Source organism: Zerene cesonia, chromosome 29 (assembly GCF_012273895.1).
Source record: "Zerene cesonia ecotype Mississippi chromosome 29, Zerene_cesonia_1.1, whole genome shotgun sequence".
Lineage (NCBI taxonomy): Eukaryota > Metazoa > Arthropoda > Insecta > Lepidoptera > Pieridae > Zerene > Zerene cesonia.
In genome coordinates this window covers 2,123,389-2,150,313 of record NC_052130.1, presented here as the reverse complement: position 1 = coordinate 2,150,313, position 26,925 = coordinate 2,123,389, and the positions used below count along the sequence as shown (strand labels likewise).

Genomic DNA, 26,925 nt, shown 5'->3' with positions numbered 1-26,925 from the left:
AATATAGTATATATCAAATTCCTACGTAAATAACTAGCATAATATAAATTAATGCCCCTATTTTATTATAATAATCTTATAAAAATGTATATGTTTCTAATCTTTATAGTATAGTAATATTTACCTATTTGTAATGTTTTAGTAATTAAATTTCACAATTTCTTAACACATTTTAATTGAGTGGGGTATAAGGGTAGATGATATACATCTGTTCCACTGATCGATTCTTTACGGACAAGTAGGTGATCTGCCTGCTGTGTCCTGCCAGACTGAGCCATTTTTTTTTTGAGGGACCCACCGCAATTCGAACCCAGGGCCCCTCGGTTCTACGCTTACCCGTTAACCACTGTACAAAGGTGGTGGCCATGTAAACTTCGTACACATTAAATTTTTTTAAGAAATAATGATAACAGAAAACGTTTCAAGCAAAACAATTACATTTTTATTATGATTTTTCATAACTTTTTAACATAGCTAATTTCAGATAAAATACTTTTGTTCTATTTAAAAAATGTATTAATTCCGATGGTGGCTGTTTATTCGAATCTCCCCCTATGCCGACAGAATACAAAACGAAGTTTTCAATTTAACACGATTCATATAAATAACATAAATAAATAACTGTATGAAGTGAGGGAGGGAGTTACTAAAATAGGCCACTATTTAGTCGCTAACTGCTTCTAGTTTTCTTATACTAGATTCCAAATGGATAAGTGTCTATGAGTCATTGTGTGCAGCGAGTCACTTTTAACCTAGGCATTTGAACATGAACACTAAACGATGAGAACAACAAAGGATGTGGAGTGGCGCATGTAATTTCCGCATTCTTTAAAACTATGGAGATTATGTTAATATTTTGTATTATAATGAACTGGGAAAAAAATAAGTGTGGCAATAAAGTGTGCCCTGCGGTTGTGGCCGCATTCATTTGCTAAAAAAAACCTGTATAGCGTACATACTATGTACTGCACTACACAGTATCACTCGCGTACTCATTTCCTTTAAATCCAAATATTCCCGTGGATAAACTAAGTTATTCCTATCAACTATCTGCCAGCAAAAGTCCCCTCAAAATTGGTCCAGCCGTTCTCGAGATTGGCCGAAGCAAACAGATTTTGATTAACGTTTCGATTGATGAAAAAAAAAATTGTACATGTACCGTGCATGCCGTCCATATTTAATATTAGGCGTCTATTTTAATATTACTAATATACAATGCAATTTTATTGATTGCTAGGTAGGTATAGATTATAGCCTTCCTCGCTAAAAGAACTAGCCTACACTTAAGTCATTTCAATCAATCATAAAGTCTCAAACGACTACCTATAGATTTATTAGAAAAGGGCCTCCTTAATTTTGAATGAATTATTTGTAAAACAAATGCGCTTTTATCGTCTAACAGTAGTTAGTCATTATATCAATCAGACACGTGTAGCGAATGCAATAAAAATGCATATGGGGATAAAAATTCAATGTATTGAATATAATAAAAATGCCAGTCGTATCATAACAGACTACGGTGTACCAGGAAATCATAATTATATAGAAATGGTACTATATAAACGTGCCTATAAAAACTCAGCTCAGCAGTGACATAGCAGTGTAATGATCGCTGTTGAATGTTCGATCGATATTTAATTTAGATCGGTTTGTTTACTGTATGTAGTAAGAAGTTATATGCTATATGTTTTTTTTTTTGTATTTTTTTTTTATTTTCGTTGTTAGGCTATTTTTTTGTCACTCGGTTCTTTGTTCGTCTGATATAATTTATTAGAGATATTTTTTACATTTTGGTTTTATTATATATATTATGTCTGTGATGAAGTAACAGATGTTTTGTTTCTTGTTAAATGGCTGTTAGTTATAGTTTTATGTATTGCATTATTTGTATATACATACATAATATGTTTATTTACAGATAGTTGTTGTTTTACACCCTGAATGAATATAAAAATAAAACCTTAAATACTTACGGATATCTATATATATAAAATTCTCGTGTCACAGTTTTCGTTGCCATACTCCTCCGAAACGGCTTGACCGATTCCTCTGAAATTTGGTAAGCATATTGGGTAGGTCTGAGAATCGGCCAACATCTATTTTTTATCCCGATATTCCTACGGGATACGGACTTACGCGGTTGAAACCGCGGGGCGCAGCTAGTTAATTTATAAAACCCACTATCATCCATGTGAATAATGAAGAAATAAAAAAGGAACGAATATAAATGATATGAGATAAATATATTAAAATGTGTTGCATTAAATGGGGGTAATTCCATGCGACTGCCCCGTTTTGATAAAAACGCGGACTTTCAAAGTAAGTAGGTACATATAAATATTACTGTTTCAATAGTCTTGCTATTTTAAATTTTAATTAGTGGTTCCAGCTTGGTAAAACTCGCTTGTGCACCGTTCCTTTCTTTTAAATTAGTTTTTTGTAGACTTACTGTTAAAGTGAAATGCAGCCTAATTTTTTAATTTAAATTAAAAAAAATAATCTGTATTTTACGGTATTACTCGCTATGTAAAAGTATGCATACGTCACATAGAGTCTCCTATATTATCATTCTCGGTATAAATATTGTATTACGTTTATTGTGATAGTAATCTTCATGTCAAATTTCATCAAAATCTGTTTGGCCGTTTAATCTAAGCCGAGTTGCACACATTACTTTTTATATATTGTATAACAATGTTATAAAATATTATAATTTCTTATATGTAACTCAAACATAGTATAAATATGTTTTTAACATGCTTCTCAATGCCGTTATCTTAGTCACTTGAATCCCGTTAAGAGTTAAGATGGCATGCAATACCATAAATCAATGCTTATCAAGGTATTATCGTCATAGGAAACCTAGAAACGCTCTCCGACTAGATAGACTAGATAGTCATCTATTTATTAATTGTGTTTAGGATTTGAAAAGATAAACCGTTTCGAGCATTTTTCAGGTCCTCCTAGGCTTGCGATAGTACTCCGAGGCGCTAACCACTGAGCAAACACTGCTTTTACAGTGAATTAACTATTAATTATAATTAATATTGTTGTGGGTAAATGCAGATTAATTATTAATATACAGTAAAATAACAAGAGATGTACAATGCACATTGCACAATTAAAACAACCACAAAGCATTTATTATTATTATGATATTAGTTGAATGCCAATGTTATTGTTTTCCATTTCCTATAACGATAGCGTACAATTTTCCGCCATAATTAGATGATATTTATAATATGTAATTGTAATATTACTGCTATACTTAATATAAGTTCGAATAATAGCGTTAATAACAAACGGCGTTTATGCGACTGTGAGCGTTGTTACAAACCCTTTAAGGTTTCACATCGCTGAAATATTTTGTAAAAAGTCTTTTGTTTTCTGTACTAATAAAATAAACAAAAAATAAATAATAATTTTATGTGCACATTTGATTTGTTCTCGCTAATTTTTGCAAATGTTTGCCTTGGGCTATTCTTTTGTGCAAATTTTAGGCATACCTATATATTGCCCTGAAGCTGGTGCTTTTCGTGTGGTCCCATTTATATTTGATCTTGTGCTGATTATATGCATGCGGTTTAGTTTTTTTTGATAAAAATAACTATTTGTTTTTAATAATCTCAAAAGTACTCAATTAGATTGTTTTAATAAAAAAAAATTCTAAACTCAATAAAAAAATTTCATCCCTCCACTTAACACGTACCAAAAGTTTAAACTAAATATTAGCCTATCAGAATTCATCCGATAGGCTCCTTCATATGTTTGAAAACGTTTATTTATTTATTTATTTATATTTGGGAAACAAACAATACAATTATTCTTATAGATTATATACATACACATATCGGCAAAGATTCCACTAAGAAATTTAAATATTTCAAATATAAAGACATATTCAGTCTCATACGGAATATTAAGGTTTCCAGTTAAAAGTTAGTACTATCTATGGATAAAGATATAAATGTATAATATGAATTGTACTAATTAAAACCTAAGTATACGCAAAATGGGTCGGTCTATAATTGTCGAAAAACGACGCGTGTGGCGGTCGCATTGTCTCGAATGGTGTACTGTGACGTCATTGCGTTATCTATTGTAATTTATATGGTTATTATAATTATTATATGAGTGGCTGGCTATGTGCGAGTGAACGGCCGTTAATTGGCGACATTTAGCACTGTTTGTCGAATGAAATATAATATGAAAGTGTGTATGTGTTAATGTGTATATGAAATTATAGATTTGAGGGAGTTTTGAGGAATTGTGCAGCGGTTTATTGAAGAACTTTAGAGGGGTTGTTTCCTTCTTGAGTAATTTTAATACTATATCCTATACTTTCCTACTATCCTGCTAATCCTACTTCCTACTAATATTATAAATGCGAAAGTTTGTAAGGATGTGTGTGTGTGTTTGTTACTCTTTCACGCAAAAACTACTGAACCGATTGCAATGAAATTTGGTACGTAGTTAGCTGGACAACCGGAATAACACATAGGCAACTTTTTATCCCGATATTCCTACGGGATACGGACTTACGCGGGTGAAACCGCGTTTCAATGATCACGACAAGGCACGAAAAGTATAAGGAATAAGCTTTTCGCTGCAACTTCGCCGAGTGACATAGGCTATATATGTACCACGGGCGAAGGCGGGGCGGACCGCTAGTTATTCAATATACGAACTAAAGTAAAATAATTTCCTTCTAATAAGTGTTTATCGGTATGTTAAATTTCATCGAAAGCTGTCAAATTGTTCAGGCGTAACATACAAACTTTCTCCCTTGACTCCTGTCCAGACTTATCTTTCGCTTCATATAATTTCATTATATTAAATTTCTTGCAAGGGTAGCACTAGTCCTGCCAAACGCGTCGCGGAAGTTAACGCAAACATTAAGATTCAGTTTGAATTTCTTTATTTTTAAGCGACTCCTAAAAATGAAAAACTCCTAAATTCCCCTGTATATTATTTATGTTTGTTCATCATTCAGTATAAGCTCCATTTTTTATCTCTCACAACAAATTATGGCAGCATATAAGCCCGTGTGATAATTCGCGACAAATTCGCACAGCGCATTGTTATGTTGACGAGGAAACCTGCTAGGAATCTTATTGGGACAACTAAGCGACCTAGTGCTAGGCGTGGGTTCGATTCGCTAAACTAGAAAAACACTAGATGTGATGTAAAGTGCACCCACTTGCCGACTGTTTTAACTGTTTGATAAAATCCGAGCGGTATATAACAGTGTATTGTATGTTATTGATGGCTTATGTATACTATTTATTACTGGATGCTTTACTAGCTTTTCGTCCGCGGCGTTGCCTGCGTAGCCTACATAAAAATTTTTGTATTTTGTGGATTTTTGTGGAGCGATGATGAAAGATGACATACGATGATATTTACGATATTAGATGCGCATATCTCGTCCTCTATTTATGGCAGCAAACCTATTTAAAAAGACCCCTATTTTTATATTTGTCTTATATTTATTTTAATAAGGCTTATGTATTGATACTTACCTATTTATTTTATCTTACCTTAATTTAATCATACATTTGCGATATATCCGCAAACATATGATTAAATACCCCCGCTACCCCCTACATCCGCTACCCCCTGGGCGGCAGCCCGTTACCGGGCGTTGCTCCTCACCGCATCGGGCAACGGATTATAACCCCATAAGACCTAATACTCCTATATATTTGCCTCATTGCAACCATCTTCCATAATATAAAGTCAAACAGAATTAATTAATTATAACTAATATGAATAAATCTCTTTATAGGAAACCCAGCGCCGGAGTTTGCCAGACACTCGATAGTGCGACCGATACTGCATCATGCGAGAACCAAACGAGAGATCACAACCACTAGACATACGGTAGGAAATCTATCCATACTATTACTAAAAATCAGCACATAATATTTTTATTTTTATTATTAGTTTGTAAATATTGTTGTGGATTTGTTTGTGGTGTTTAATAAACATAATTTCTTTCTTTCTTCTTTCTAATGTATTGTAAATGTCGAAGTGTGTTTGCTACTTTGCTTGTCTTTCTTTCACGTAGCAACCGAACGATTCTATGATATGATTTTTGTGTCTGGATGTTTTTATAATATTAAGATATGTATTAACCAGATGTAGCTCGCAGATTCTTTCATCCCCTATTCTACCCCCATGAGGGTAGAAAATATCAATCCTTTCTTAGCGGATGCTTACATCATAGAGGGTATCTGCATGTTAAATTCGACCACACTGCAGTGGTTTGGGCTGTGCGTTGATAGATCAATCAGTCAGTCGCCTTTGCCTATATATATTAAAATAAACTTCATATCCGTCCCTCAGGAAACGCTGGTTCCTTCGGCATTGGTCTATTTACAGCTCTAGATAGGTGATAATAATATCTCACATTCCGGAAGCAATAATATATAAAATTAAATGTCATTATAATAAATTAACACTGTTATTGTTCATGGTAATTGTTAGTATATTTATTTTTATGATACATCCAAGATAATATGACTATTCACTGTTTTAAATTTTTGCTCTATATATATATATATATATATATATATATATAGTAAAAATAGAAAAGAAAATTAAATGTTTATTTGAATGTTATTCCACACAGAAAACTCAATAAACATATAATTTTTAGTACAATGATAATATTTAATTATAATGTTAACATAGACACATGCGTCATAAGGTCTGTGGCCTGTGCAGCATGAAAACATTAAAAAAGACCACCACTCGGTGACATTCCGTGACGCAGATATATCGCAGCGCCGGTTTTCAGTAGGGTCGTCGATAGTCAAATGAATTGTGTGTTCTTTATATGTTGACTAGCTGTGCCCCGCGGTTTCACCCGCGTAAGTCCGTATCCCGTAGGAATATCGGAATAAAAAGTTGCCTATATGTTATTCCAGTTATCCAGCTGTCTACGTACCAAATTTCATTGCAATTGGTTCAGTAGTTTTTACGTGAAAGAGTAACAAACATCCATACATCCATACTTACAAACTTTCGCATTTATAATATTAATAGGATATACGAGGGGTAATCGGAATGATACGTATTCATTTCATAATAAATTTCGTGAAATAACGGCTGTGAATTTTTTTAGAAACAGATATCCACTAGATAGGAAGGACTACTCGTAAAGAAATAGAATAATGTTTAGTAACGATACAACTAATGCCTTAAAAGGAGGTATTTTTTTATAATTTGAAAATTTATGACGGACTGAATGTTGGAAAGGGGATATAAAGATAAGGAGGAGATAGGTTGTTTCAACATTTAGTTGCATTGTATTTAAAACTGCTTCCAAAATTATGATATTCCTGAGGATACGTTTTGCAAGAAGATGCCATAACATAGAAAAAAAAGCGGTGAAAGGGGTTTTTTTTACTCCGAATTTAACGCGTGGGAAGACACGGGCAGAAGCTAGGAAAACATTCATAAACTAGCTTAGCTAAATGGCATAAGTAAAAAAAACAGTAAGGTAATAAAACGTTTAGTGAAATTATAAATCTCGCTTCGTCACTTTGTGTTATTGCAGTTACCATTATTTTTATATTAAGAAAGTATACGATTAAAAATAAAAAAATGAGTTTCTACTTTCTAGTTTATTATTATTGTACCTATATCATTTGCGTCGTTCTCGTGTTACTTTTCTTATACAAATGAATAACATTTAACTTCTGAAATATTTGTTTGTAACGTATTATATTATGTTTAATTTATTATCCTTATACGATTATATCACTGCCCGTCTGCTTTTTTTTAATTTTTTTAATTGTATATATTGCAATCTATCAATTACAGAGATATTCAGCAATATGTGGACTGCCCGTCTGTGTGTGTATATTTTTCTTAGGTGACTTAAGATGTTAAAGATAAATTAATAATAAATGCTTTAAGTTACTCGAGTTTATCTTGACGCCCTGAACAAAAAAACGTAACCAAAAGATATACAACCACTTATGCGTAATATCCTACTAATATTATAAAAGCGAAAGTTTGTAAGGATGTGTATGTGTTTGTTGCTCTTTCACGCGTAAACTACTGAACTGATTGCAATTAAATTTGGTACGTAGACAGCTGGACAACTGGAATAACATATAGGCCATTTTTTATCCCGATATTCCTACGCACACAAGCGGGTGAAACCGCGGGGTGCAGGTAGTATATCTATGTATGCGAGTGTAGCTCGCAGTTGATCGGATTTATTCTTTATTTTTATTTATTATACGATAAATATAAATAGCTGACGGTTTAAATGTTTTATACACATTTAAATGTTTAAGTGCTTAAATCGCATTCAGAAGAGGTTTTTTTTAATCTCCGAATATATGCTGGTAGTTTTATAACGGTTAAGGCATAATTTACTTCTTTTTCAATAGAAAAACAACATTTTTCGAATGGTTTTCTCATCGGGTCATTAGAGAAATAATAAGAAGATAGAATAAATCTCGACCCCATACATAATCCATCACATTAGTAACGTTGTGTGATTAAAATGCAATTTGTTGTTGGACAAGCTCTATCTAATATATAAAATTCTCGTGTCACAGTTTTTTTGTTGCCATACTCCTCCGAAACGGCGTGACCAATTTTGATTTTGATTTTTTGTGGTTATCCGGTATCTATGAGAATCGGCCAACATTTATTTTGCAGAACAGCGTTTGCCGGGTCAGCTAGTATTTATATATTATACTAGCTGCACCCGGCAAACGCTGTTCTGTCTTACTCTTATCGTTTAGTGGTATGAAAAATAGATGTTAGCCGATTCTCTAGACCTACCCAATATGCTTACCAAATTTCAGAGGAATCGGTCAAGCCGTTTCGGAGGAGTATAGAGACTAGCATTGTGACACGAGAATTTTATATATAAGATAATACAGTTTAATCGTTGCACAAAAAGTTTAGTTTAAATGGCATTCGCTGTGCCTTATCACAAACAAATTATCTTAATCTAGCGCGAAGGTCTTATGCGAGGCTCGATCTGAATTGCTACATTGCTTTATAGTTCCAACAATTACTCACAATCAAATATTAATATCATTCCTATTGCTCTAATTTCCTAGAATATTATTTTCCGCTATGATTTTTCGATTTGTTTTCTTTTCTATTGTTTTCTATAGTTTATGTCATCCAACCAAGTGATCCACCCCGTCTTTCCGGCGGAGATTGGAGATGTGATCGGACATCACATACTATGTTTCCAATGGTGAATGAATCTTTGGAATCGGTCCAGTTATTCCTATGATTAGTTCCTTTCAAACACACAAATTTTACAGGTTATATTATGTATATATAGTAAAATACTTTGCGGGTGAGTCGATGGTCATCACTCAAATAAAAAAAAGGATCACAAAAATCGGTTCACCCAATATTCAAGTTATGAGGTAACAAATTAAAAAAAATTACAGTCGTATAGAGAACCTTCTCCTTTTTAAATCGGTTAATAACGGCTAATCTTCTAACACTTCAATATTATTTCAAAAAGATCAAACCAATTGAAACACGCCAAACTACCAAGAAATTGGACGTGATGCGGGTTAATTTATTTTAAATTATAGTTTCGCAAGCGCTTTTTGCAATAGACGGATGTGTTAAAATACTTTTGACCTCTAGTTTAAAAGCCTCGATCCTTATATCATTGGGACCGGAATGTCTCAAATGAAACGTGAACAATTTTGTTTGTTTTTTTTTATGCAGCTGTTTAGGGTTGGCACTTATGATTTTGGTTGGTTGGTATTGAATAGGTATGAATAGGGTTGTCGAGTTTCTTTTTGTTCGTTGTTGTTTCGTTTCAAAATTTCGAAAAAGTTAATTCGATACATGAAATATAGATTAAATTTCTTCTTGATTTGACAAAAAAAAATTGTTTAAAAATTATGTTAATTGGTATTTGACAATTGCATTTGAACATTTGATTAGGAATTGTATATAATATTATTAGATAGTTTGCTAAACTTTTTATATAATGTACAACAATTTAATTACAGTTACAGTTCTATCAAATTACTGATTCCATCAAGATCATAAGAACACATAACTTTTTTTACACAATACTCCTGGAACTTTCTACAAACCGTTATGATTAAACTAACAAACAATACAATTTATCCCCTTTATACAAAAATTGTACAAATTATGCATTATGCATTCTACATTGTATTCTGCTACTTCTATAGTGTACAGTTCGTTTGAAATCTAACAAAAATAAATGTCAATTATGCTTATTGACAACCCTATTTTTAAACTCTCAAAAAGTGTAAAAAAACACGAGAGGAGATGTTGCATACAATTAGATTAAGATTCTTTTGTGTATTGTTCCGTATTTGGTTGTGTTTTAAATGGTATTTCATATGGCCATTTCCATATTCTCATGTCGTTGAATGATAAGTCTTCTTAGAAACAAAGTTTATCCTCATACAATGTTTTGTCCACGGCTTTGATCGCGTGCGCTGTGTGTTAATCATAGAATGTATCATATGAATCCTAGACTATACAATTTAGAGTTGTCACTACTCATATTACCCAAACTATAAAAATTAATTTGAGATTTTTTAAGAATAGAAAAAATTGATCGGGTGACCGATCGGGTCTAGGCGTTGCTGCAGTTTGGCAAAATGATGCGGGTTCGAATCCAACTTTGTGATAATTTTTTTTCTATTCCTCAAAACTCAATATTTATAATTTCCATTCAAATTCATAATTTCCCATCAAGCATTTCAATGTTATAAAAGTAAATAAAAACAATCATATTTAATTAAATTATTGCCCATAATTTTCAGGATGGCGTCCACCACCCAGCGGTGACGTTGACAGTGAATATAGACAATGTGGACTACGTGCTGGACCTTCGGTTGAACGAGGAGTTAGTGGCTGGGGACCACGTGATCAGTTACCAGAAGAAAGGAGAGACCGTCATGCATAGACCCAGCAAAGAGGTGGGTATTGGAATATTGGATTTTTCCCGTGATTATATATAAATGAAATTGTGGTATGAAGTTGCCACATAATTTAAAAAAATGATAATATTTTACTTAAATGGAAGATATTATTATGTGAAAAAGTTAAAGACGAAACTATAGGTTTCATTAAATTTATTCACTATAAGAGAAAATGGACACAAAATTGAATTTAAAAATTTGAATTATTAAACATTTTTTTTGAACCAAAATGTTTTAAAGCAATAAATAATTGCGCATCGAAAGCTGCTGATATGTAAATGGTTGTTTGCAGGATTTGGACATATGCCAGTATTCTGGCACCGTCCGGGGGCGGGAGGGGTCGTGGGCGGCGGTGTCGACGTGCCACGGGGTCAGCGGGGTTATATTCGATGGCAGGACCATGAAGTATATACAGCCGGCTGAAGGTATTAGCAACATTATCATCATAAATCAGTCAAGTCAGGGTTCTGACACACACACCAACACAAGGACACAATCCGCATTATAGTTAAATCTACAAGAAGGAAACTAAGCTCTTAAAGCCCAATATGCCCGTCAAAAAAGAATTGAAAAGGTCCATCTAAATATATATTTCATTTCATTTCTTTTTATTGAATTGTTTTTGCGATGTCGCATTTTTTTGCTTCTCTTATTCATTGTCCATTGTGAAAAACACCCATATAACATACGAACGAGGGAAAGTTAATACAAGCAAATAATCTTTCCAGACAACAGAATCGACTCGAACCACTACGTGTACGACCATTCGGACATGGGCGCCAACTTCAAGTGCGGCTATGTGGGCGGAGTGACGGCTAACAGGAGCTATGACGCTGAGTTAATGGATAGATATGAGAGAGAGCGAACCTTACAGCTGAGTAGGGCTTCTAGGGTGAGTCTAGAAAGTTCCATTTAATTCCACTGATAGTATATATGAAAACTTCAGACTGATTATTCTGAAAGCTTCCACACTGATTTCTTATTATTAAACTCTATCCAATCAACTTTGATTCAATGTGGCTATGAAATAAAACAAATAAACTTGGCAGTTAGTTTGAATCTAAGAACCTCCTCCGTCTTTTAGTGGTATATTACACTATCATTTATCTTGGATCATAGATCTACGAATCAATTTTATTGGATAATGTAATAAAGAGATACCTATGATTCATTTTTTCATTAAACTGAATTTAAGTCAAATAAGATGCAACAAACATATGTTTCAAGATAAATTGATTAAATCTTTGCGTGCATATTGAGTATGTCTGAGAATCGGCCAACATCTATTTTTCATACCCCTTAATGATAAGAGTAAGGCAGAACAGCGTTAGCCGGGTCAGCTAGTGATAATGTAATATGCCCTTAGACGTTGCTTGATAAGATCTTACCACAGCTCGAAATGAAAATTTTACTAACAAACTCCAGTATAAACGCGAGGCCGAAGAGGTCCAAGTGCGCGGGCCGTTCAACGCCAACAAGCTGTCGCGGTACGTGGAGCTCGTGTTGGTGGCGGACCACCGGGAGTTTCGCGCCAACGGTGAGAGTATCAGCCTCATACACCATCGGCTCAAGGACGTCGCTAATATTATTAATTCGGTGAGTTTATTTTGACAGCAATCCGTCTAAATCTTGTGCTTGTCCTACTGATAGTGTAAATGTGAAAGTTTGTAAGTATGGATGGATGTGTGGTACTCTTTCACACGAATGCAGCTTGTCGTATCTGTATGGAATTTGGTACGGAGATAGATTATAGTCTGGATTAGAACATAGATTACTTTTATCCGGATACTACACGAATGAGGCCGCGGTTTACAGTCAGTATTTAATAAAGTAGAGCTATTTATATAATTTATTCCATACTCGAGCAGATAAGGGTATTCTTAGAAAAGGTTCCCTGTATAAATGTGTGTAACTCACCATGTTGATTTAGATTAAAAACAATTTTAAGAAGTGTTCAAACGTTGACGTGTTACTTTATATGATATCAAAAATAATTAATCACATCTCATAATTAATATTAAAACATATATCATATCTTGTAAATTAAACATAATACTTTAATTATGTAATCCATATTTCACTGCATTCAAGTTTATTTTCTTTAAATTACTTTTCTAGTTCTAGTCTTAAAAACGAATAGACAAACAACCATAGTTCATTGCAAGAATAACTATATAAATGATTGTGTACAATGAACATATCCCTAGTTTATTCTCATTTATTATTTCAGGTGTACGCACCGTTGAATATATTCATAGCGCTAGTGGGTATAGTGGTGTGGAGCGAGCGAGACGAGATCACGTTAGAGGAGGACGGCGATAAGACTCTAACCTCCTTCCTGCACTATCGGAGGGAGCGGCTGGTTAGGGACATCCCCAATGACAATGCGCATCTGTTGACGTGAGTGTATATTATCGCAAGATGATTTGGACGAAATTGTCTCCGTTTTCTTCTTCGTTCTTTTTTCTTTCTTATACTGCGCAATTATATCTTCCAAGTTATTTATTGATTTTGATACACAGTTATAATTTTGCTTTCACTATATAATCTATGGTTATAAGATAAAGCAGTTTTCCATTCATGTTTACAATATATTCTATCAAGAGTTAAAATTTACATTTAACCCTGAACAGCCGGCAAAAATTCAAAGACGGCGTCGTCGGCAAAGCGCTCAAAGGACCAATCTGTACGTTCAACTTCTCCGGGGGCGTGGCCACCAACCACTCTGACGTCATCGGCCTAGTCGCCATCACGATAGCGCACGAAATGGGCCACAATTTCGGTATGGAGCACGACACAGATGTGGACTGCGAGTGTCCAGAAGAGAAGTGTATTATGAGCCCGTCCAGTACTTCCGTGACGCCGTCGCATTGGTCGTCTTGCAGTTTGCGCTCGCTCGCGTTGTCCTTTGAAAGAGGAATGGATTATTGCTTGCGGTGAGTCTATGTGTGTTTATTAGGTCTATGGTATTTATTGTATTGACTATTAGGGATATTAAAACTTTGTGTTTATTCAATTTTTTTTATTATATCTATGGTTTTATTTTATTTCTTCAAATCATATATTTTAAGACTGATCCCTCCGTTATTATTATTGTTTTATCCCCTCCATTCTGACGCGACCATATTTGTTATATAAACTATCCATAGTTTATTAGCTAATCAAAGATACGCTTTTGTTGATTAATGTGATACGGTAATTAATGTGAATGCTTGAAAAACTCTTTACAACTACATATTTTGGGGCCTGAGTCAATGAGTGTATTTAATATTTTGGAAATAAAAACTAAAAAAGTGCGATGCCCGTCAGAAGTGATCACTTAAACTAATCTTACTATTTACCTAAAAGGAAGAGAGTCCAGATATACTTGGCGCCGTAACGCGTTACGTAACAATCCGTTATCACTTGAATAGTTGTTTGACTGATGACTGTCCAGCAACAAACCGAAGCGGCTGTTCGACTCGCCGACGTGCGGCAACGGGTACGTGGAGGCGGGCGAGCAGTGCGACTGCGGGCTGAGCGCGGCGGCCGCGTGCGCCGCGTGCTGCGACCCGCGCACGTGCTCGCTGCGCCGCAACGCCACCTGCGCGGTCGGCGCGTGCTGCGACACCGCGGTGCGTTCCTCTGTTTCTTTGTGACTTAGTACTTTCTTGCGTTTGATTTTACGCGAGTATTGAAATACGTTCAGAAATTAAAAACTTTTTCACGGATTTTAAACGCGATTTATTCATTATATTATTATATCGACGTTACGAACACTTTACAGCGAGCGTGGTCACGGGGAGACTTGTGACTTGCTTATTACTAACCGTACAATAATATGTAGATTTTTTTTTATTTGGTCCGCTAACTGGACGTTACAACTAGAAGCTTGGTATACTATACGAGAAATTTTTAATGGTAAATTGAAGGGCCTACTACGAGCGAACACGGCATGCAACAAAATATCCGGAGGCCTATTTCCTCCTCCTAGCCCTTCCCAGTCCATACCTTCTTTCCATTCAGAAATCCTTTCCTTATCCCTTATCCCTTAAAGCGGGCAGCATATTCTCAGAGGTCTAAGCCTCTGCGAATGTTCATGGGCGGTGGTGATCGTTTACCATCAGGCGAACCACCAGCTCAGTTGCCCGCTATGGCATACAAAAAAAATCTACCTAAACTTAAACGAAATCAGCATAATTAATTAACACTTATAAAGATATCCTACTAATCCTACTATCCTACTAATATTATAAATGCAAAAGTATGTGAGGATGTTTGTTACTCTTTCGCGCAAAATCTACTAAACCGATTGCAATAAAATTTGATGCGTAGATAGCTGGACAACTGGAATAACACATAGGCAACTTTTTTACCCGATATTCCTGCAGGATACAGACTTACGCGGGTGAAACTGCGGGGCGCAGCAAGTATGTCATAATGTAACATATTCATAAAACATAATCCCAACGGTTAACTGTTATACGCTTTATAACACAAATGAGCACATTACAACCTCTAAATGTCACCTTAACAGACATGCCGACCGAAATCGGCGGGCACAGTGTGCCGGTCCGCGGACAAGGAGTGCGACCTGCCGGAGTACTGCACGGGGCACTCGGAGTTCTGTCCGAACGACGTGTTCAAGATGGACGGCACGCCGTGCTCCAACGACCAGGTACGCCACGTACGAAAGGAGGGGGGGGGGGGATAATAAGGTTGCAGAAGAAACTTCCAGGCAACTCGTGCTACTCCTCTTTTGTGATTCGAAACGTATTTATTTAACCTTCGATTTCGATATGTTTTAGTGTGGTTTTAATATTTGTACAAATCTTTAGAATGTGAATTATCAAATTCATACTTGCCATTTGTTTTTCATTTTAACACACACCGATACTCTTCCGATCTGTAAGACAATATATACACACTCACATTTGCATTATGCATTTATTTAATCCACACTTACCACTCCCACATTTTGACTTCTACCATTATACGATAAGCCACTACCAAACTCACACTTCCACACACCGGCTCACACACTTTGGTGCGCAGGCGTACTGCGTGCGCGGCGCGTGCCGCACGCACAAGGACCAGTGCCTGCTGCTGTGGGGCTCCACCGCGGACAGCTCCGACACCAGGTGCTACACTTCCATGAACGTGAAGGGTGATAAGTGAGTGATGATGTTTTTGTTTTTCTCTATTGTACAAACTTCATGTTGAAAAACTTCTTTGATGATTTGTCGCTTTTTTTTTGTCTAAAAAAAACCGCTCGAATGAGAAAATACGGTACGACAATAGATTTAATAGTTTTGGGAACGACGGGGTTAAAAAATATCTGGATTGAAATATTCTATACATAATCACAGATAACATAAGAAATATGATAATGAAAGCAACACATTTAAAGTGTGCGTTTTCGATATATTATGTATCTATTGCACCTCTAAATCCCTAAGAACGGGCTAGATTTTTTTTTTAACCAAAAGCGATCTTTCTTTTGACATGAATTCCCAAAAAAACATTTATACATTACACATTCAACATCTATTGTACCCCAGCAACTGTAATTTGTGATTCGACTTGAAAAATAATAAAAAAAACATAAAAGGGTTCGTTACTATGATACATCTAACACCAAAACACAACGGTTACGTAATTTCACATACATCAGTCATTTAACGTACATTGCTCGTTCAGAAACGGCAACTGCGGCTACGCGCGCTCCGACGCGTCCGTGTACTACAAGTGCCAGCCGGCGCACGCGCTGTGCGGCCTGCTGCAGTGCCGCCATCTCAACGAGCGGCTCGAGTTCGGCATGGAGTCGGTGGCTTGGTTGTCGGCCACTTTTATTAATAATAATGGTGATTTTTTTTTTCATTTTTTTTTTAGCTAACAGTTACTCGCTGCGTCTCTAGCGTACATAAATTAATAAAATAAATATCGGCTAACAGTACATAATATTTCCTTTGAAATCGCATCGAAAAATTCGCATTTATAATATTAGTAGGAAGTAGAATTTTTGGAAACGTTTGAAAACTATCAACGTATTGATAAAATAATAATCGAAATATCCAGGTACGATAATACCGTGTCGCACGGCGATGGTCGACTTGGGGCTGAGCGACGTGGACCCCGGGATGGTGCCGGATGGGGCTAAATGTGGAAATAATATGGTAAGTACCCGTTAACATAAGCATCGTTAACACAAGTTATCCGCTATATTTTTTTTTCATGTCATAGAAAAAAAAAACAATGTATATATATATATATATATAGTTGAAAAAACTGGTCTCGCTTAAGACGTGATAAAATAAAAACCATAAGCACTACATGTAATGAGTTTCTGTACGGTAACAGCTAATAAATAAATGAACAAAATGAAGTTAATTTGAAAAAAATACATTAACAATTTTAATACGTCAGGCCGCGAACTTTTCAATCCACCCTCGTATTATAAAAAATCGAAAATTCCAGATGTGTCTGAACACGAGGTGCGTGCCGGTGCAATCTGTGATAGACAAAGTGGCGCAAAAGGAAACCGCCGTGTGCCCGTCCAACTGCTCGGGCCACGGCGTGTGCAATTCGGAAGGTAATCTTTTATCTAATATCTTTTATTTTGTATCTTTTATCTTTTATCTTTTCAATTCATAGTATGAAATAAAGTCGCTTTCTCTGTATTCTTAATTAAATAAATATTTGGTCTATTTATTAAAAAAACTAATGATTATATAAACAGGTCACTGCCACTGCGAGTCGGGCTTCGCCCCCCCGCTGTGCGCGCTGCCCGGCGCCGGGGGCTCCGTTGATTCCGGACCCGCTACTGATTCTACGCGTAAGTACAGAGAAATAAAAAACGTTTTTTTATGTATGTATAATGGATGTAGTGCAGTGTATGTAGGTGTTGAAAACTATAGTGAACCCGAAAGCGCAAATATATCGTTGTTAAAGTTGGTGAATTAGAACATGGAATTGTGTGTGGTAGCGGTTTTTTTACATAAACATCTATACTTAATGTCATAAATCTGAAGAATTTGTTTGTTTGGTGCTAATCTCAGGAACTACTGGTCCAATTTGAAAAGTTCTTCTAGTGTTAGATAGCCCATTTATTGTGGCTATAGGCTATATATGTACCACGGGCGAAGCCGGGACAGTTAGTTAGTTTAGTGCAATGAGAAAAAAGCTCAATTTATTGCAAGCACTACAATTTTCGCTTTAATTCCGTGGTCCTAACCGACATACCTACATACATAATAAATAAATGTTTATTAAATGGTTAAATTAGTATGCCTATAAATAAACCTTTGTTAAACGGTTAATTTTATTCGTAAAAAACTAAAACCTGTGTTAGTTAAAAGCCTATATTACATACATACCTACATAACAGCAATGTAACATGTGATATATTCCAGTGCAACGTAACTTCATGGTGGCGATGTACGTCATATTCCTTGGGATCCTGCCGTCGATCCTGCTGCTGCTGTTCCTCGTGTACTACAGCAGGCACAACGTCCAGCTGTGGTGGAAACGACCGAGGAAAACGTACGTAAACGACATCATAAAGGGGCCCATAAAGTGTCGCCTCAACGCTCGCCATCAATTTAAATTTCCCACATACACCAGCTCCTTCACGAAACTGCTCAGTTTCAAGCATCGGACGCCGCACGTGGTCGATGATGCTAAAGCTGGTGATGAAATCGAGGAAAATATCTATGAGACTATCGAGAATGATTATGAGGTTGTAGATGTTAACGTTGATAAAGGTAAGCGTTGGTATGAAGTATTCACTGGGTCCTTCAAAACAACACCAAAGGAAACCGTTAAGAATGCCGATAGAAGAATCGTCAGAGATGACGACGCGGTTACGCGCAGCGCTGAATCACTTAAAGCGCTAAATAAAACGAATATCGTTAAAAACGCAAATAATATTAAAAACGGTAAAGGTGACGCGAAACGAATCGAAATCATTAAAACCGGTCTAGCGTCGACAACGAACGAGAAAATTAGCAAAGCGGATATCAAAAATACGAATGCGCTCAGCCATTGTACGAGTCGATTGAATAGTCGGAATGGATCAGACGATGGCGTTGCGAACGTTAAACGTAACAAACCGACGAAATTAAGTAAAGACAGCATAGTTAACGCCGGTTTAGCGTCTACGACAAATGAAAAGGTCAAAAGTAATGAGAATTTACTGTTGGTTAACAAAGAGGTTACGTACGTGAATGGTGGAAATGTAACAGATTATAATGTTAGGAAATTGCGCGGGGGCTTTCCGCCCGCACCGAAATTTAATAATGCAGTGTCAGCGAAACGCAATGATTTAAAGAAAGTTGGACTTAATATATCGAAGTTACCAAACAATCGGGTATGATCATTGCAAACGAAAACCTCTTGGAAATAGATAATTTTTATAAGTATTATAAATTTAAAGAAAAGTAAAAAAATCTATTTAAAAATTTCTGATGTTTAAATACTATCAAACTAAAAATTAAATGGACATTATACTAATTTTAATTATAAAACACTGCATTTGATTCTTTATGTTAAAAAAAAAAGTTACAAGTAATTAAAATAAAAAAATATCCGACTAAAAATATAGCATATAAATAGAAACACAATAACAGTACAGTGCGATATTTCTAAATAAAACTTATTTCTTTTAATTCTCGTATGAAAAAAAAATCTTAAATCGTGGCTTTATTGAAACAAGTGAGTTTTAAAACAATTCTCTCTAATGAGTGAGTTTCAAAACAAATCTCATTACAATACTTAGTGATTATAAAAAAAAATTGTAAATATAATTAGTAGTTCTAAGGGTCAAAGGCTGTAGTTTCTACGATTTTTCATTCGTTTGTAGGTTTTAGATGTTTGTATGCGTGTGTTTTGAAAGACACATATAAATAAGATTTTTGAAAATACAAATATAAAACCGATATTTTTGTCGGTTTTGCAACTGTGATTGGCAAAAAATTATAATTTAGTTTATTAGGTTTATTAATATGTAGTTTAGATGAAAACTGTTGTCTGTTTTTTGTGTTGGTACTGATTGACTCATGCTAGATTATATATGATATATATTTTTAATCATGTATAAATAAATAGTTTAAACACTGTTTTTTGCATACTTTTTGTAGCTCTTGTATGATTTTTTTTGTGCATGCGTTTTTATAATAATTTTATGTATGTGGTTTGGGGTTAAAAAAAAAGATTGTTCATCATTATTTCATAAAAAATATTATTTTATAGAACTGTAGCTTATGTATTTGTGTGATGTTGTCTCTTTACTTTACTAGTTGCATTAGTATTCTTGGTAATTAATCTTGATGCTAATTAATCATTGATTGATATCACAATTGATCGTTGATTATATACAGAAGTTTCATTCTTTCATAATTAATATGATGTCAAATTTTATAATACGTTTTGTTTTTCTTACGGAAGTTCGAATTTTGAGGTTAGATTCAGAGGTTCTATCAGCAAATAACAAAATCTAACTTCATTTATAGAATCGGAACGTTAAACTCCGAATAGAGCTATCGACATTTTAACTAACTGGTAACTTATTTGTGAAGACAATTAATGCATCAAGGTTATCTACTGAAAATTAATGATGGAAAATGGCGCCTTTTTTTCGGGCGGCTTTCGACCAAATCTTTTATTTCACTATAAAATAGTGTAAACCAAAATGACTATGACATATATAGTTCTAAACACTTGTATGTGGTAGTCGAGCACGCTTCGGCACGAATTGGGCCAGCTCGCATCGGGGAAGTACCCCAACAGAAGACCGGCGTGAAGTAGCATACTGCTGTGTTTCGTCCGGTACGTGGGGGAACCGGAAGCTCATATCCCTTTCTTTACCCTTCTCATTCCTTTTTCTTTATTCCTCTCGTCAATCCTTTTTTATTCCCTTTCCAATCTGAAGTCGTCAATCCATTTGTAGAGGCTGCAATCCACCTTCCGCCTCTCCAAATGTCCATGGGCGGTAGCAGCGCTTACCATCCAGCGACCCACCCACACACACAGTCTGAACTAAGCTACGAGCGTCAACGTGGTCGACAGAAGTCCAAATTAAAGATGCCAGTTTCCATGCTGATTTGGCTGATTTTCCTTAAACTGATTATTTTTTTTTATGTTATGTTTATTGTTATTTCATTGGTATTGTGTATGTTATTTCATTATCGCTTGGGTCAATCTATAAACGTTTTCATGGTGATGGTAATAATAAAGTTTTCTACTAATTTACCTTTTTTCTTTCTCTTTGTACTAGAACACTTTACTTTCTTTTATATTTTCTGCACTTGCTTGGTGAGTTGTTTTTGAGGTTTTAGTATTAACATACTTGTAAGGCATGGATGTATTGTTCACTAATATTACTAATTATGTGGGTTTGTATTTGCTTATGTTATGTTATCTTCTACTAAATACTAAAAAATTTAACAAACATAGTTTCTTAAAAAAAAACTTTAATATCGCTGAAATCGTTATCTTAACCAGATTATTATACGTATAAAAATTAAAACTTTTAATTACGAATTGCTACTAAAAACTTGTTTTACTAATTATATTCTTATGTTTGTATAATATAAATTAATAAATGTCTTACAATTACAAGTAACAATACGATGTTAACGAAATATTGACTTTTTCAGGATTCCATCTCCCAAGAAATCGAGTTTACAACGACGTCTCTCCAGGAGCGCGAGTAAATTCGCTTCAAACTTCCAGAACAACGCGCCAAATAACGCGCAAGCTGTCAGTGTTCACACGCTGTCTAACCCTGACGATATGAGCTCAAGTCTCTTGCGAAGCGACAGCGAGCACAGCCCATCCGGCAATGTTAACCCGTCAGTTAACTTCTTCGGCAACTTCAAGGGCTTCTCTCTAACGCCAATGGACAAAAACGCCCCGCCAGCAGACAGTGACCTGCCGAAAGAGACCAAACCGGACACGAAAAGCGCAAAAATAACACCCGTTCACAGAAGCGGCAGCAACAGCCAGAGCGTGGGTCAATTGAAACCGGTGCTACGATCCGCGCCACCACTGCCAGTGGTGCCGACAACAACCAAAACCAGCCCCAAAACTAGTCCGTCTATTAAACGCACCAATAGTTCAGTCCAGAATCGTATCAAAGCTCTTATGAACGCAGAGAAGGCAGAGGAAATGCCTGTCACCGCTAATCCTGCGCCCAGACCAGTCATCTCGAGTCCCATTCTAGAAGCTTCGACATGTACAGCGAAAGAGTTAATATCTCCGCTGCAGGGATCAAAAACATTGGGGCCAATACGCGCGGCCCCAACTGCGCCGACGATCACACCAGATTTACCGAAACGCCCGCTGAGCATGTGTTCCGCCGGCAACGTCCCACAAAAGCCGCTCCCAGAGGAACCGAAGAAAGTCAAAGAAGGAATATCTTTGAATCGTATCGCATCTTTCCTCAAACACGACAAGCCGAAGGAAAAAGAACGAAATCCCGTTGAGCGAAGCCATTCTTTGCCGAAAAATCAGAACCACCAAATCAAAGTGCCCAAAGCGGCCGATAAGGTCGCGTTGCGAAACTTGCAGATATCAAATCCTATACTACAAAAAGCTATCGATATACCGATCAGCACTGTGCCCGTTGTGTCGGATTCTGAAGACAACGACGATACTAAAACGTTTGTGAATAGAGCTCAAAGTATGCGCGTGCCTCATGTACAGAAACCCTTGCAAACGTTCGGCTCGATGAGACAGGCGCCCGGTGTGACGCGGCCCTTATCTGGCGTGGGCAGACCGACTGCGCCTCCACCGCCTCTACCGAGCCAACCTGCCGCTACTGAAAAGGAAACTTCTATTTATCAAAGTCCAAAACAGACTGAAATCAAGTCGACGGATTACGTTGACTGCATTGAAGAAAAGCCAGCTCCATTAGCTCATATAGACGAAGAGTCCGGCGATAATATTTACGCGATAATTGAAGAGAGTCCAGAGAAGCACGCCAAAGCGTTCCCTGGCGTGTCCCTGCCCATCAAAACGGCTCCCCAGCCGCCGCCCGAAGGGTACAACACTCCTAAACCCATCACTTCTAATTCCGGAAGTACAGAAAGCATGGGTCTACTCGGAGAAATTGTTAATGAAATACAGAACCGCAACTTTGACTCGATCTATTCGACGTCGACGCTCGCGAGGAAAAAGGAAAAAGAGCGTAGAAAGGCTGAACAAAACAGAGACAGCACGTACATGAATACAGACTATAAGAGTCCAGAGAGCGTTTACAGCAACTCCGGCGCCAAATCCTCCGCGTCCACCACGAGCAGTGGATATTTGCATCCCTCAGCAGTGAACATACCGACTCACATGCAAAATGATGAGAAAGAAATAGAAAAACCACCATCACCGTCGCTTAAAGCCAACTCGAAAATACCGACATTTTCGAGACAGGTCACCCCGCCCGGCTTAAGAACTACGAGCACGTTCAAAAATGTACCGCCATCTCCTAAAACAGCCACGAAAAATATCAACACTGTAAAAGCGATATCGAACAGTCCCGACCTCGTGTCGAGTTGTGCGGTAGCCGAAACAAAGAATATCAAAGCGCCCGACGTCATTAATAATAATAAACCAGCCGATCCACCAAAAGTCGCAACGAAACCTAATACAACCAAGCAGAACGACAATCGACCACCGTTAAAACCGGCCATTGATAAGAAGCCGGCAGCGAGCAAACAGACCGTATTAAAACCAGTTAATTCTGCGACGAATTTAAATAAAACGGACAAACCGATAAATCGCCTTAATTCTAAAAACGATTCTAATGTGAAAGCGATTGCGGATAGTTTAAATAAAAATAAACCCAAAGTCGTTCCCAAACCGACTACATTAGTACAACGGACTGACTCCAATGTGAAGACGAATGCAACGAAACTAACCTCAAAACCCTCCAATGTTGCCAGTTTACAACAGAAATTTGAAAATAGAAAATCATTAGGTAAGGAAATAACCACGGGGAAGAAATAGCATTATTTACTATATTTAGTACACTAGAATATCTTAATTTAAAACATGAATACGACAAACGATCTGATATACTCGTCAAAATTTAAATTAGGAATTAACAATAAGGTAACAGTTTAAATTTAAAGACTGTATTGTGATCGAAAATATAAATCGTGCTAGCTAATAAATAAAAATTGTTGAAAGAATAGCAGCTATTTGACTTAGCTATTTATGTAGATTTCTAGTCCAGTGTTTGAAAAGGTCATTAAATAATAATTTTTTTTTCATTTAACCTGTATGGGCGAGGGTTACTTTTCATTATTTTTACGATTTTCAAGAAGATCGATGTTATTCCGTTGTAAAAAAAATTGTGTGCGTTTTGCCCACAGAATAAATGCTTATATGCATCCACTATTATAAGAAATAAACAAATATGAACCTTGAATCTTCGTCATAGAGATTATATTTAGTTTGTTTAAATTGAAAGTGTTCATATTTTGATATGACGTGGTTTAAGCTAAATACTGAATAAGACAATGTACATATTATTTGTGTTATATTATTTTTTTCATACATTAGAAGAAAAAATTAATATAACTATTAAGTTATGGATCTCTGTAAATATTCCTTTAGTTATTAATTAACGAAATGTGAAGTGTCTTAATCGATTAGTAATAATTTGTATTTTTATAGCTGCGTGATTGTGCTAAAAAAAATTATAATATATAAATACAGTAAGTATGTACTGGTGCTAGCGGAAAATTCAAGTGACTCAATTTATTAACAACTGATTTAGTGGAATTCATATATAATATATATTTACAAAGAAATATTAATCAGATAATAGAACATTATTTTCCCTATATACAAACAATTTTAGTCTTCATCAATAGCTTTTATGAGTCACTTGTTTAGATTATATTCATTATAGATAGCCTAGCTTAAATGAAAATATTATTAAAAGGGCGCTTACATGCTAAAGATAATTCGGCTTACAAATATATTACAGAATTATTTATATGACGCGTGAAAATTGAAAGATACTCAATTGCAATATATTTAAACGCAAAAAATGTATGTGCAATCAAAACATAATATAAGAAAAATAAGAAATTTACAGTGACATAATATTTCTAATTAATATAATATATTAATATTGCCATATACAATAACATTGTCTGTAAGCGCTCTTCAACTACTTAAAAGTCATTCGTCCATAATGTTGAATCCACTGCCAGTGTACAAATTTGGTGCTGACTTCGTAAACGCAATAGAGATTATATTGAATGGACAACATGTAAGTTGTGTTTTATCAAATCTTGTACGGTACGGCAAATATACGATATTTTTATCGAACCAGTGTTGCCAGCAATAAGATTCGAAACTACCCGCTTTTGTGCACGTTTTACGCGTGTTATAAGAAATGTAATTATGTCGTTAGTACGGTTTCCTTTTATTTATTTTACATTGGTTTTTTACGGATAAGTAATGGTTCTTGTAAAGAATTTCTCAATGTAAGCTCCAGCCTACAGTGGCAACAATTATTTCACTTCTTCTTGTGTCTATTAGAATTTTATTTCGAGTTCATTTCTTTCATTCGTATGAATAAAACAAAATAAAAATTAATGAGGGAAGGTTTTTCACATTATTCGGTAAATTTATGATATTTAATTTATTTTTAAAATATTTCGCAAATTTCTCTCTATATTTTCATAAATCATGCTTTGTGTACGTCAGATAATTTGAATCTTTGAAAACTTTGGTAAAAAGAATAACACATACCTCATCAAAATACGAAAATATTAGATTTCATTTAGGCATATATTGGAATGTGATACAGTTGCAAATTAATACAATTGCTTATGAATATTATTATTATTACATTATAATATATTAATGATAATATAAGAATAATATCATATTTTTATAATTATTTCGACCACTCGAACAATTCAATGGTGATGTGATTATAATGAGTTATTGGTTGTATTCGAATAATGATGTGATTGTTAATTCTTTTTGCAATCACAAAACTTTGTTTATAATTAGTCTAAAGAAATTTTTGTACATTTTTATTTTAATTTATAATAAGTTGCGTAAAGTACATATTTGTAAATACAACCAAAGAAATTGTATTTAAGAGTGTTTTTGATTTATCATTGTGTGTGAAAATGGGAATGTATTATTTTCATAAAGACTGTAATTTCGCACCTTTTGTCACTAAATAGTGACGCAGTTTCAATTAGCTTCGAAAGAAATGTTTAGTTCAACGAATTAAATGATTTATCAATGCCTAGCGTTTTATTTTATTAAAAATCCCAAATATTTACATAAAATATTGATAAAAGCATAAACTCTAGACCAGGTACTTAACCGGCTTTAAAAATTCTTTCACTATTCATAATATAAAACGAACATCATTCCTGAATTCTGATAGACAAATTTAATCACGATTGAACTCTTACACTATTCTAATCTGGCTTTGTGCTGTAATAGGAAAAAGTTAGGAGGCTTGAAGTAAATGAAAGGCTCAATAATGATTTTCTTTTTATTTGTCTTGAGTACAATAATTTGAAAATAAAAATAATACTCTACTAATGCGCTTCTTACCCTACACTGAATTTAGACGTCTTAATTTAGTCGTCACTGACTTTAGGAAGGATAGTTTTCGACTGATAAAATCGTTTAGAAGCCTAATTAGAAACGCATTTAGAAAGGTGTAATCGCATTTGATTTCCTTGAAAAATTGAGTTATAAAAATATACATCCTTGAATTTTATAGATTTTTGTCAGCAGGGTTTGGAAAGGCTAAGCAAGAATTCAATTTTAAATCTTAATACGAATTTTAGGCCATCACTGGTTACAACCAATCTTTTTTTCGCAGTTATACTTTCTTCTATGATAGTATTAGGCTTATAAGTAAATGGTGTCACAAAATTTAATAAAATGTACAAGAATTTCAAATGCAATCATTGATGATTTCTTAATCCATTGGTTCTTA

At 35.2% G+C, this 26,925-nt stretch overlaps 1 protein-coding gene across 1 annotated transcript in view; it reads left to right on the top strand.

Moving 5' to 3' along the window:
* LOC119837973 (disintegrin and metalloproteinase domain-containing protein 12) overlaps positions 1-26,220 on the top strand; it is a 67,519-nt gene extending 41,299 nt beyond the window's left edge. The window contains exons 2-17 of the mRNA XM_038363782.1: positions 5,789-5,883; positions 10,809-10,964; positions 11,260-11,392; positions 11,696-11,859; positions 12,393-12,563; positions 13,198-13,367; positions 13,601-13,903; positions 14,404-14,581; positions 15,484-15,624; positions 16,002-16,120; positions 16,647-16,810; positions 17,025-17,122; positions 17,424-17,538; positions 17,686-17,781; positions 18,359-18,488; positions 21,602-26,220. Of these exons, the coding sequence (XP_038219710.1) occupies positions 5,789-5,883; positions 10,809-10,964; positions 11,260-11,392; positions 11,696-11,859; positions 12,393-12,563; positions 13,198-13,367; positions 13,601-13,903; positions 14,404-14,581; positions 15,484-15,624; positions 16,002-16,120; positions 16,647-16,810; positions 17,025-17,122; positions 17,424-17,538; positions 17,686-17,781; positions 18,359-18,488; positions 21,602-23,945 (4,577 nt within the window). The 3' untranslated portion in view covers positions 23,946-26,220. The remainder of the gene's footprint in view (positions 1-5,788; positions 5,884-10,808; positions 10,965-11,259; positions 11,393-11,695; positions 11,860-12,392; positions 12,564-13,197; positions 13,368-13,600; positions 13,904-14,403; positions 14,582-15,483; positions 15,625-16,001; positions 16,121-16,646; positions 16,811-17,024; positions 17,123-17,423; positions 17,539-17,685; positions 17,782-18,358; positions 18,489-21,601) is intronic.
* Positions 26,221-26,925: the final 705 nt, after the last annotated feature.